Source organism: Platichthys flesus, chromosome 21 (genome assembly GCF_949316205.1).
Source record: "Platichthys flesus chromosome 21, fPlaFle2.1, whole genome shotgun sequence".
Taxonomy (NCBI): Eukaryota; Metazoa; Chordata; class Actinopteri; order Pleuronectiformes; family Pleuronectidae; genus Platichthys; species Platichthys flesus.
In genome coordinates, this window is record NC_084965.1 from 8634559 (window position 1) to 8648066 (window position 13508).

Genomic DNA, 13508 nt, shown 5'->3' on the forward strand with positions numbered 1-13508 from the left:
GTTTCCTTTCACACATTCAACAAGTGCAACTGATTTTTTATCTTTTTACAAACACAGCAATTTAGCAAAGAATTTGACACAATCTTTCAACTCAGGCTTTTTAAAACTTAGACATTAATCCTGGTGTAGAACGAGAAACTGACGACACGTTGGATTCTCTAAACAAATGCAACCTCTGCAATGGATTAGTTAAACAACTATACTGCCCTCGTTCTAAAGAGGAAGCAAATGTGCAGCTCTGTGATTTATATCAAAACACACTTCAGGTCTGAGATGTCGGGGCTTCTCTTCAGATATCCCGCTGTCCGTCTGCCTCGGTCGAGTCCGGCTGCTCGTTTTCCAGGTCCAGTGCCCTCGTCATGTGCACGGCCGTCGCTCCATCCTCCCCTGACACAGACACAGAGAGATGTTTGTTAGCCCACTGATGTGCTCAAGAGGAAATAACCGCACATTTGTTGTTTGTTTCACCACACAACAACCTAACAGTCCTTCAAAATAAAATCAAGCTGCACCGAAGACACAAAGATATCAGTGTGTCTTTGTCTGATTTAGTCTCGAATCATTCTCTGGGAAAACAGTGAGGATGTAAAAACCCCCACAATGTTAAAGAACAGAACATCCTTCCACTGAGATTTGCGGAAATCCGTAAAGTGATTTTTGTTCATAAACAAAGAAACGGACAGCGGTGAAGACACCTCGCTGAGCAAGGCAAGCCGATTTTTCACAAGTTTCTCAAGTTCTGAGGTTAGTTTTTTTATTTGGACGCTCATGTCATGATTTGGGATGATGACATTTCATGGCATCAGGGTGCAGCACAGTGTGATCCACATCCCACTTGGTTGCACAAAAGCAATTATTTCCTACGTTTTATGAAGCCACACTAACAGCAAGTGATGCACAAGCCCTCCTGGTAAACGAAGAGCAAAAGCACTTCAAGATGGTAAATCAGTGAAAGCTCTCTGCGGACCTGTGTATCTCTGTTTCCAGGGCAGGATGTTCATTCCGGTGCGACAGAAGGAGCGGTCAGTGTGGGCCTCAGTGCTGTACAGCACCTCCTGGAGCTCCTTCTCTCCAGCCTTCTGGGCTTTCACTCGCACCTACGAGAAGAAACCAAATGGGCTTTTTGGCACTTTGCTACTTTACAGAATTGTTGGACTCCTATCATCTTTAAGTCGTACCTCCAGGATGGTGATCTCCTTCTCCTTCAGCTTCCCTGCTTTGTTCTTCACCTGCGTCTTCTTGGTGTCGACCCACACCACCCTCTCCTTCACCTCTGACCTGCACACACACACACACACACACACATCACACATTTGTATATTTAAATCTACCTGAAACATCGGTTTTCTGAAGGTTCCTAACAGCACACTCACTCCTCAATGCCCAGGTCGGCCAGTGTTGTTTCCAGGAAGGGGAAGGGTTGGTGTGCGGGATCAGGTTGCACCTGCACGGGCAGCGTCACTGCCATGGGGATGTCCCACTCCAGCTCAACGCGCACCAGCTTTCCGCGCAACTCCCTGTCCGCTGGGCTGTCCCGGCCTCCGGCGGCCTCTCCCTCCTCCTCCAAGCTCATGGTCTCATCTGCCGCCAGCTTGATGTTTAGATCACTCTCTCAAAAAACAAAAGACAAGACGTATCCCTTGGCCTCTTCGCTCGTCTGAGCTTTACCCCTGTGACTCCTGAACCTTTTCTCCCTGTGAACACCTCCTGGTCTGTTCTGCTCTCAGGGCCGATGATTCAAAGCTTGATGCTTGTGGAGAGAATGATACACACGGACTCATGCTCTGCCCTCCTGGCTGATATAAGCAGCTGGTGAGGATGTGTGTTATGTGTCGCTCAGATGTGAGTTTCATTAAGCTGTCAGGAGGCTGATGGACAGATGGTAGAGTTTATACTGTGAGGTGTGCGTGTTATCAGTGGGAGTGTTTTTGTTTCTGCTGTAAATTGAGGTGATATGTGCTCTGATGTTTTTCTACAATGGAATATGTATGACTGATAAACAGATAAATTAGCCCACACAGCATGTGAGAAAGCGTCAAGAGGTCAGGTCACTTGAGGATCAGCATGGACGACACATTTACGACTGTCTAATGAGATCATCTAACTAATCTCCACCTCTGCTCATCACTGTCTTTCCGTCTGACAGTCTAGGTGAACAGAAAGTTGATTTATGAGCCCGTCACTGCGTCACAACACATTTTTAGTTCTCGATGAAACTAGCAAAGACCTCAGCACATGGGACATGTGTAGGACATGTGTTGTTTGCACTGCAGGGGTCTTAAACTACCACCCTGGACTTGTCACATTCCATAGTTAACCATAATAAACACATTCACAGACCTGACGTCAGCAGAGGGGTGATGTAAACAGACTGTTAGTGTTTGAAGCTGAAATAAATGAGGGACACAATCATGGACAAAACGAGATGTTTTCGTTTAGTAACAGAACATTACGTGTCAGTGGGAATGACGTTTCCCGACATACCGGCATAACCTGAATGCATCACAAGTCGTATCAACACATTGACTGTGTGTTGATATAAATCAGGATTAGTGTCCCTATGGCTGCAGCTGGCAATGAGGTGCCACAGTGGTCCAACGTACACACACAGTCCCACAATGAGATCAGCCGGCACGTTATTGTTAAGTTATTGAGGCATGAGGCAAGGCAGGAATTTTTTGATGGGGAGGAACATCATGGTCCTGATGAGAGACGACGGAGCTGATGTTCTCAAATCACAATTTCCTTAATGCTGGAGATTTAACTCTGCTTAAGCTAACAGGAAAAACATTTGACCTTGTGTTCAGTGCCATTATTCTGGGATTCATCATTGATCAATACCACTGAACACACTTGAGTTTGCTAAGGTTTGTCACTGTGTTTGACAGTCACATCAAAATAACCCTAGTATGTGTAGAGCTTGAGAAAAGTCATATGTTCCACTGAGCATGAAAAGCTTTTATAGAAATGCACCTTCAAATAATTAAAAGGCTAAAAATTCAAACAGCAGATACAAATCGTGAGGTTAGAAACCACAACATGTACAATAAAACCTACAACTTCATAAAGACTTTAAAAACGTCAATAATAACATGTAAAGATCTGGAAACATTAAAATGTGTAAAATGTTTAAATTCACAACATGAACAAATCCAAACCCTATAAAAAGTTGTTAAAAAACTTTAAAAATGTAAAAGTAACAGTGGAAAGAAGCGAATTAATAAGCCTCAATATTAAAATTCATATAAAACATTGGATTAAAAAATAACAAAAAGGAAAGTAAACATATCAGTGTTAGAACTGATGATCTCATGTGTCACTTTGTCCTGTGTAAGAATAAAAACTGACAGGATTCAACAAAGTGGGCATAGGAACTAATTCTGTCTACATGAGGCCTCAGTGTGGATTCCTGCAGAGGTCGGTCTCTCAGGCAGAGCTGATGGTCATGTTGCTGTAGGGTTCAGTCTGGAGGACAGTCACGTGTCTGCCAGAGAGCAGCTCTGAGGAGAAGCATCAATGTGAAGCTTCAGATTAAATCAGTGTCATCTGTATTTTCAATGGATGCAAAGATAGTAAAATACACCTTCAACTGACGAAAAGTTATCTGATGTGCAAATTAACAGCTCCATTGCTTCTCCAGTCAACATCTTGATTTAACTTGAAAACATATTAATTGCTGATTGTCGATTTCCTCACCAAGCAGTTTGTACAGCGTGTGAGCTGCAGTGGTGCGGTCGGCCTCGGGGGGCAGCAGAGAGTCAAAGGTGACCTCAGTAAACCTCTCCAGGGCGGAGGAGATCCAGCTGAGAGAAAGGAGCAATGTGAGAAGTGCATGGTAAGATTCAAACTATTATTATTGTTATAAATAAAGATTCTGTCATTATGTGTTGACGTGCTCATAATGTGTTTGTGCACCAGTGAATGTGGAGGAAAATCATGTTTTTTCTAAGGTGTGTGTCTGAAGCACCTCAGCATGTCCCTGCTCTCTGTGTCAGTCTGCGCCTCGGGCATTTCAATGTTCTCCTCTGCTATAGGCTCCATTATGAGCCGAGTGTCCTCCTGCGGAGACCTACACAAACACGCACACACACACACACACACATATCTGTCTTTTTATCCATTAAGTCGTCCATCTGTCTTAACATCAATAGACTCACCATCTCCCAACGGGGGTGATCACATCGCTTACAGACTTGTCCTCTCTGGAAATGTCCAGGATCACATCTAATGCAGCTGTTTACACACAAAAAAAAAACACACAATGAATCGCTGATAGTTTGAAATGAACAATTTGTGTATCAGGATCTGAAAAACTAATTTAGCGTCAGAGAGAGAGAGAGAGGAAGAGTTCTTACATGAGCCATCAGCGGGTTGCAGTCCTGACTCACTGGATAACTTAAAGCGAGAGGGAGAGGCAGAGTTTCGTGACACAGACACAAGGTTTATAATCTAATTTGTCTGACCACTGAACTGAACACACTCAGTTGGCAGGACACAACTGCAGGCGAGCTGCGTAACCTTCATTATTCTAGCGATAGCCTCACAAGTGCTGCCTCTTATATAGGCATCCGAGCAAAAGTGGAATTTGGTGAGATTGTTTATCAGCTCGCCCTCCCAGATACTGTGTTTGATTGTAGGTCATTTATGTGGATATCAGACGATGACCTGAAAGACAACAAAGAAGACTTCAGTCGGTTGAACCCACCTGCTTCATGCTCGAGTGCCTCAGTATTTCTTGCTCCTGCTCAGACGCCCCTCTCGCCTCCTCCTCCTCCTCCATCTCCCCACTTTGGTTTTTCCCATGAGTAGGCAGGGCAGTGAGCAAGGCACACTGTTTCCATAGCAACTGGAGGTCAGTATGAGGGAGGGCTGCAGACGGGGAATTTGGTCACCATTTTGAATTTCTGAGCTGACGTGATGAGTTTGTTGGAAGTCAGTGCTGTGATCGATACTAATGACCAGTTTCACAGGCTCTGCAAGGTCGTCGCTGATTAGAAAACATCTACAAACCTCCTGATGACTTCTGTTCTAGTGTCTCCAAAAACACAGAGGTCGCAACTTGAGCTTCTGCAACATGAACAGTATAATTCCTTATGGAAATGTCTGCTTTTAAAGATATCCAATCCTTATTGCTTTTATTGGGGGTACTTTGGTAGGTACAGTACCAATCCCTTGATTATGACACGGAACGTTTTTGGTGTTTTTCCCCTTCCTAGGAAACCTTCCATTACACGACACCACCATAAAGACGTAGCCTGTATCCAGACACCATATTGTTTCAGTATTTAACCTGGCTCATTATGGACAAAGACACTGGTGCCTGTGGAAAAGCCTCCCACCAGGTCTGATCTGCTCCCTGCCTGTTTTCACACATCCCACTGGTCTCTCTTTCTTTATCATTTACTTTATTTCTCTTCTTTTCTGTCTTCCCTCTCTTTTCTGACCTTGTTAACAGTATTCTATAATCCAAATATCTATCCAGGATTTCCTTATTCAAGAAAAACCTCTAAAAAGATTTGTAGTCAATAGCATAGATGATTTTACAGGTGAATCGTAGCACATGGTACTGACATTCACAGGGGGCGCTGAAGAGCTGAGCAGGTGTGGCCCACTTGGTCGAGGTGGTCAAGTTCAGCAACACATCGGACTGAGAGAAACAAACACAATAGTAAAGTGATGCAGCAGTTTCAAATAGAAGCACACGTAGTAGAGGTGTAAAAGCTAATGGTGTCTCAGAGGAAAGGAATGAAGAGAAGATGGAAAGAAGGAGGAGAATAAAAACAATGTATTACAACTCCAGTGGACAACTGGAGTTTAATTAACTGACACACTGATGAAGAGACACTTTGAAGGTTCAGTCTTTGTTCATCAGCTGTTCAGTGTCCGTGAAGCTTTGATCCTCTTCAATGTGTATTCATTAGTGACCAAAGACTATCCCAGATAACAACACTGCCATATTTCACAAATGACAGAGCCAGAGTTTCCACAGTAACAGCCGAGGGATAGAGCGGCAGTATTGTGAAACAAGTTATAACCAGACTATGGGCCATACAATATATAGACTACAAACGGTGTGTGTGTGTGTGTGTGTATGTTAGCACAGTCGTTCCTAATAAAGTGCTCATTGACAGTAATTTGAATTGCTGAGTAAAACCATCCCAGTGTGTTTCTGTACCAGATCCAGTGTCTCGGCCAGTGGTTTTACAATCTGCTCCTTCATTGCTCTGTCAGAAATCTGGACCTGAGGGTCGGCAAAGACCAGCTGACGCCTGCGGCTTCCAGCAGGTTTCCTGATTGGACATACCCTGATCTGATGGCAGGGAGAGAAACACAGAGCGCCTTTACACGACCTGTTCACAGCACTGGGTCTGTGAAAGGACATCACAACTAGTAGACACATACTGGAAATGATAATCTGTGTGTTGACACACCCACACGTACTTTCCATTACATGTGTCCAAACCTAACACAAAAAGCTTCTCATGAGTCACTCTGTGGAATGTAAATCAAAGCCGACGTCAACTCTGTCACTGTAGGTGTTTACTTCATGCAGAGTTTGACAGCCATGGAAGCCCACATGTAAAGTTATGAAGCTTTTCATTCATTTTATCTTTAATATTTTGTATTTAATTGATTTATTATAATTTCACTGAAAAATATTCATTTAAAATATACACCTAATGCATATTTATTGATTCCTTAATATATTTTAAAATTATATAGTTTTTATAATCCCTCTTCTTATTGCCCATTAAAATATCAAACAGTCAATACATTTTTAATGTAATCTATTTATTTATAGATTAACACATTTTATTGTATTTTTATTTGATTCATTTAGTTATTGTGGTACTCATTAGACAAAGGTAAAGAGGAAAAACAAACAGGTTGAGAGGTTTGTATGGTCTGAATTATCTGACAGTAAATACTGAACAATGTCATGACTAGACAGCATCACCTCTTCAGTTGAATGCTCTGTCCCTTGGTCTCCTTCTGTCCTGGATGCCCCAGAGGACGGGGTTGGCATAGCAACCCGCAGTGGAGTCATCTCTAGGCCACGAGATGCCAGAGTAATGTCCACAGTTTGACCCGACTCCTCATCCGGCAGGAACACACTGTCCCGCTCTTCTCTCACTGCTGTTTTATTCAACCTTGAAACAAGAACACACACATGCTTTCAGTAAACACACACTATACCAAATTAATTTATTATGCTTGTTAAACATTTAACAAAAACTTAATAATGAATAAGATTTAGTCACTTTTTTAATTCTCTTCCTGGAAACCCTATAAAGTGAGTTCAGATCTATGGGTGTTAAATACACACTCACTCCTCTGAGCTACTTCTGCATTAATGACATGTCTCCCACAAAATCCCAGTATATCTCCCTCTACTTATTCTAACAGCACATCCATGAATGGATACAATCTTTTACATGTAGGTGTTCTCATCCTATTGGATAGTCAAGCCTTAAGCATTCTTTACTAAATCAGTGTGTACTTACGGCTTGCACTAGTGTCTCTGTCTGGGGCATCTGAATTAGATATGAAAGTCCCTGAGCGTAGACACTACAATGTACTGTTGGTTGGCCGCCTTATCTATTACCTGACCTTGGGTACTGCTTGGAGAGAGAAGGGAGTATCTGTGGATTTACACAGGCACTATTGTCCTAATGGTGTAAAGATAAAGTTTAATAAACACGCCCACCCCAATCTCCATGTTTCATGGTTGGAACTGTGAAGTCACTGTGACCAGGTCAATACCAAACATACATGCAATGAGCTTTAGTTAGAAATCAGAGGTGCTTTTAATGCTCTCAGTTCTGTTATATACTAAGTACTTTGGGACTGACAATCATTGGTCAGTTTGATGTTTCTTTACAAGACTCACTGGTCAAAAGAGGACATGGCTCCTTCAAGCTCTTTGGTTCTGTCCCTGCTCCGCTGCTGCTCAACTTCTGTTGAGAACACATGTAAATAATGTTCAGAGAAACAATGTGAGATATTCACATACAACACAAAGATATAAATAAGCAAACGTTTACGACAGACAGCTTTACACTGTTATACCCAACATTAACAAATCCAGCTTGCTACTCACTTACTGCTGTTATAATGCAGGAAGTGAACACACAGCTAACTCAACTCTACTTGACTCAACATATATTTTCAAAGCGAGGCAGGATTCACACCTGTCACTCTATTCTACTCAGTGTAACCCTGAAATAAAAATCCCCAGAAAATTAAGCTATTCTTTCCTGGCAGTGATAACACCCTCTGAGTTAGACTAACCTGCTAACATACATGTGAAGTGCTCACCGAATGATGAGTGGTTGAGATAGAAACACATACCTTTACAGAACTGGTCGTTTTGATCCATCAGCAAGTCGAGCTCTCTGTCTGTGACCTCAGGAAGATCCTCTCCCTCGAAATTCTGATACAGACAGAGGAAGACAGTCACAGAATGAAATGTCAAGATATGAAAAAGGCTTAAAAAACAGAAGCAATAAAGTTGGATAACATAAGACAACTTCACATTATGTCTTGTCCCACTTCTGCAAATGCAAAAACCTTTTTGTAACTCCTGTTAATGTGCTATTCAAATACAACTGACTTGACTGAACTGAGCAGTAAAAAACAGAGAGACTTTTAATCAAAGAAAGTGCTTAATTTTTGAATGCAAAGCGAAAATAAACCCATGGGCAAGTGGACAACAGGAGGGCAGAAGAGGACGAGACCAGTCAGCCACACGTCTCTGTGATGGAAAGGAGTGGAAGCTGATGTGATTAAGTCAGATCTTATCAAGTCAAAACAGCCTTCATCTGCTCATGATGCTTCAGGAGGAGAATAATGAGTCATTAAGTGAAGCAGTAAGGAGGCTGACAGTGCAGCAGTGGAGGAGATTTACTGTTGTGAACCAGCTGTGTTTATATGACTAAGATAATGTACTACTGCTTTCTCCTAAGCACTGTGCGTGCTGAGCAGTGAATTCAAAACAACGAGTTAGGCTTCAGGTATTTCACTTCCACATTCTCCACCACAATTTATGTCAGTGCATCTATCATTTACAAAATTAATGGACTTAATTCAACATTTGTTTCTCCTAGATATATTTCTGTAGCAGTGAAAAACCCAAATCTCCAGCAAAACTCAGTGGAATTAAACAATACATCATCCCACTGATAAAAGTGAGAAATTTCTGTTGTCTTTATGTCCTTTTACGTTCACATTTGGTGCGTTCACTGCTGTTATGTTCTCAAATCATATTAAGCCTGCTACATCTAGAAATGATGACTGTGAGGTTCCGTGTCACTGGACGCTGAAAAAAGGTTACCTCAGCAGTGGTGATGACGAACTGCTCCTTCTCTGTCAGCGTGATGGCGACTGAGGGTGACCTGAAATCTGGTTTAACACAGCAGGAGGAATTCAGAGCCACAAATGTTTGTAGCACTAGAGGGCTGTGAGCGTTAGGTCAGATTCACCTGCGTTTGTGGCACTTGAATGATAGTGCCAAGGGAAAAAATAGCCAGGAGAATGAATTCTGGCTCTCGCTTTATCCACGACTGATGCATTTTAACACAAGATCACAAAGTAAAACTACATTTAGCAAGGTGCGAAATCCCCTGTCCTTAACCTGCAACAAGGGAAAAACTAACAAAAAAGCCCAATTAACAGGGGGAAAATACATAGAAACATATTTATACATAAGAAATTGTAACGTCCACAGTTTGAGTTATTGCCAGAGATGGTAGAATATGTGAGTAGGCATATTGTATATCAAGCAGTCTTGTAATCATAATCCATGATCAGCTGCCACCACGATAAGACACCGCTAACTTACCCTCGTTGCCAAGTGTGGTGCGGGGACTGGGCACCAGGGAGTGCTGTGGACCCACATCTTCACTCGTAAATGCAGTCTACAATTAAATAAACATTACAAACATTTCATACTGTACGATTTTAGAGTATGAACTGAGCCTGGATAAACACATTTTTAAAACATGAGGTTAGGGTTGTTTCAAAAGTAAAATGTTTTCTTTTTCTTTCTTTTGCCTCCATGTCATAAAAGCGACTCTGTGATCAACTGTATAGGGTGACAACTGATATCTGATATATTATGTGTCAAATAGTGAATAGGAAATTGAATCTCCACATGTAGGGATTTCTGATTTACCATGTGGAGGCTAAATTCAAAAATAGTAAACCATAATTTATATATTAGTGTCCCAGTGCAATGTAAATGTCATTCTGATATTTTGAATCCATTCTTTGTCCTTTAGAAACACTTGGTACAGAGCAAAATCTAAATCACATGTGGTATTTCCACAGGAAAAGATTACAAGGGGGACAAAGTTCAGACATGTCAGCCAGATTAGCAGCAGCCGGAACTGTATGAGTAAGTAAAAGCTATCTGCTATGATTTACTCTGTCTGACAATACAAAGGGTTTGTATGAGGATATCATGCAAAAATACTATGGCAGATTGAGGGTAACCTAAACTGGTGTATGAAAGGTAATGAAGCAATGACTCACATACAAGAGTTGATGGCTCATGTTGTGTGTGCTAAATACAGTCAGCGTAATCTCCTTACTGCTATCCAATTGTATTTGATGACAGATTTACTGTTGCTTTGGTCGTCAAAGATTTAAGCATTAATGTCAGATAAGAGCCAAAAGTCGTAAATCTTGTTAGTAAAGAAGCCTTCTCTCATTTGTTAACTGTTCTTCAGATGTGGGAATGAAATCCTGGAATCTGGTGGGGATGGTGATCTGCTAGACTACATATATTAGGTTACACACCCTGTGAAGTTATCTGTTCTTCAGAGCTGCAAAAACACATACAGCATATGGCTGTACTCGTGCATAAATTCTACCTGGAGTATTTTATAGGGGCTGAGGAGTTGGTGTGATTCCATGAGACCGAAGAAGGGGTCCTGGGCTCCCTCAGCCTCTTCCATCAGGTACAGGCTGTCAGGAACATTCAGGACCAGCCTGTCGGATAAAGAAAGAGGGAGACCCACCAATGTTACTACCAAAATTATTCAAAATAAATATAGCTCAGTCTACCACAAATACAAACAAGCTCTGCACAGTTTTGCATAAAATGTTCCCCAAGCTACTTAACACCTTTCCACTGTGTATTTTCCCCTTGGTGTGTGCAAACCTGTCAGACTCAGCCATGTCAATGCGAGAGCCCCTCTTAGCACGCAGCAGGCGTTCAATGGTCTGTTGGATCTCCTCTGGAAAAAGGGGATTTCACACAGAAGTCTTGGTATTGCCAGAAGATGTATCACATGTAAATCAAGTTTTAAAATATCTGACGTGACAAATGTGTACATTCTGCTTCTGCTCTACACAAGAGGAGACACTGAATGAAATAAGGCTGTCATGTAATTACATTGTTTACAGCATTTATCATCATTTATAAGCATTCTTATGCACAAACCTATTTAATTGTTATGGAAAACTAAACCCTATTTTAGATTTTATGTCAGAATTATCTCATGACATAGGGTTGTATTGTTTTTTACAGATGGATTAAATTAAATGCAAGGCACTGATGAATCCAAGACGCCCTTGGCATCTAGATCTTTTTTTGATCCTGCACGGTATTTCACAGATTTTAATCAAACTGCATGATCATGATCTGTCGCATGCAATATCGTTGTAATTTAGAACCAGATGAATGGAGACTGTTGAGCTCTGATTGGTTATATAGCTTTCACAAGCTTTACCGGAATCTGGGTCAAAGGTTATGTGGTTAATTTGGGAAACAGCCAGTGTAAAGAATGTTGGTTTTATATCGCACAAAAAGTCTCTCTTCCTCTTACTGTCGTCTCTATCACCTACAATAGCAGGAAGTCACAGCGTATGATGTGTCAACGATGTAGTTAAGAGGAGAGTTGTGACTTGATTGGGATTTTCTATTCCTGGTCTTTCTATTCTTAGTCGCTCCTTTTCTCTCACCGAGCAGGAAGCGACACTGGCTGTGGTAGACGACCACCACTCCATACTGCAGCTGGGACGACAGGTAGAGAGAGAAGCGAGGCATCGGCAGGTTGGGCTGCGATGCAGGAACCTGAGCGGTCACGTAGCCCTGGATGTCCCCGCTGTAAACATTGATCAAAATGCATTGAATATGTCAACATAAATAACTAAATGTTAAAATTAGTATTGGCTGCATATAAGATATTGAAAGTAGGAGAGCGAAGAGGGGGTATTATCTTATTGCCACCTCTAACCTCCATTTCTCTGCTAAAGATGAACATTAACAAAATTATCTAGTTTCTTAATTAAAGAGGGATAAGATGAATTAACATGTGAGCTGATGTTAACGATTTACAACACACAACATTTATTCCAACTTTTATCTGATCTACATTATTATTCAAGTAGAAACAGGTTAGCATTAGCCTTTTCTTACCATGTTAGCTTGACATTGACTTTGAGCAGCTCTCTGCGAGTCACCCTGGTGCCTCTGGTAGCCGCTAACCTGGACAGAAAAAAAAAACATTTATTACATTTAATAAACTTTATCTCACTAGTTATTTCTGTCGTGTCTTGTCGGGCTTGCTAGCTTTGTAGCTACTAGCACACGAGCTAACTAGCTTGTTTAAAAACTCACCAAATAGTGGAGAAACATCCGGTGTGTCGCTGGAGGACGTTTGGATAATAAAACATTATTCCACGTTTCTGTCAATGTCAGACGCAATGAGGGGGAAATGTAAAAGTTTATGAATCTATAAGTGTAAAATATGCAAAGTTAAGAAAGTGCGCTTCAGTTTCCCCGCCTCTAAACACTGCGGACCAATCAGATTTAGACATTCATCATTTTGAACGTGGAAGCTAATGATGCGTTCATGAACTATTAGATAATTGTAATCAGGAATGATGTTTTCAAGGTTCGGAGAAGGGATTTATTGATTCTAATGTAACATTAGTGGCAAAATAAAAAAGTATATTTTTATTTTTTGAACGGTTTATGTGTGTACAATTTCCTCGATTGTTTCTTTTTTAATTAAACATGGGCTACAGACATTGTACTCAACCCCCACTGCATTCAAATATCTCCCTCGTTGCAACTTCAGTTTGGTACTTTGGTAAAATGCCTCTTTATTTATTTAACTATATACAGTCTGATTTAAATTTACTACTCTACAATGATTTATGGCTAAGCATTGTTTGCACGTTTTATTATTTTGATATTTTATTTTGTTTGAAGATTGGGATCATTCGGTATCCTGTGTGGCAGAGAATGATTTCATTGGATGTAAGATGCCACAGTTCCCTTTTGGCCCAGATCCATATTGCCTTGGGGCCCCAAAGTCCCTTGAAACCTTCCTGCCTAATTTACATAGTTAAAATACATAAAGCTGCAAACTGGTTTGACTGCCTGTAGCTTTGAACTATTTCAAGTCCCTGTGCAAATGACCAGCAATGTTTTCGTTCTTGTTTTTTGTTGGGAAAACAGATTATGCTCTTATCCAGTTGGTTTCTATTATTAATTC

The 13508-nt window shown here is 41.2% G+C and overlaps 2 protein-coding genes across 2 annotated transcripts; both read right to left on the reverse strand.

Moving 5' to 3' along the window:
• Window positions 1-227: 227 nt before the first annotated feature.
• Window positions 228-1573, reverse strand: si:ch211-196f5.2 (uncharacterized protein LOC556372 homolog). Its single transcript, XM_062380009.1, has 4 exons — window positions 1374-1573; window positions 1179-1278; window positions 968-1097; window positions 228-387 (listed from the first exon to the last, which is right to left on the reverse strand). The coding sequence occupies exons 1-4, from the start codon at window positions 1571-1573 to the stop codon at window positions 290-292; spliced, it is 528 nt and encodes a 175-aa protein (XP_062235993.1). The 3' UTR covers window positions 228-289.
• A 1591-nt stretch (window positions 1574-3164) lies between these two features.
• On the reverse strand, window positions 3165-12681 carry rec8b (REC8 meiotic recombination protein b). Its single transcript, XM_062379643.1, has 18 exons — window positions 12626-12681; window positions 12425-12493; window positions 11968-12110; window positions 11165-11240; window positions 10875-10992; window positions 9842-9884; window positions 9335-9402; window positions 8353-8434; window positions 7892-7958; window positions 6959-7151; window positions 6176-6310; window positions 5572-5647; window positions 4706-4869; window positions 4356-4395; window positions 4158-4233; window positions 3968-4069; window positions 3697-3803; window positions 3165-3500 (listed from the first exon to the last, which is right to left on the reverse strand). The coding sequence occupies exons 1-18, from the start codon at window positions 12679-12681 to the stop codon at window positions 3427-3429; spliced, it is 1689 nt and encodes a 562-aa protein (XP_062235627.1). The 3' UTR covers window positions 3165-3426.
• Window positions 12682-13508: the final 827 nt, after the last annotated feature.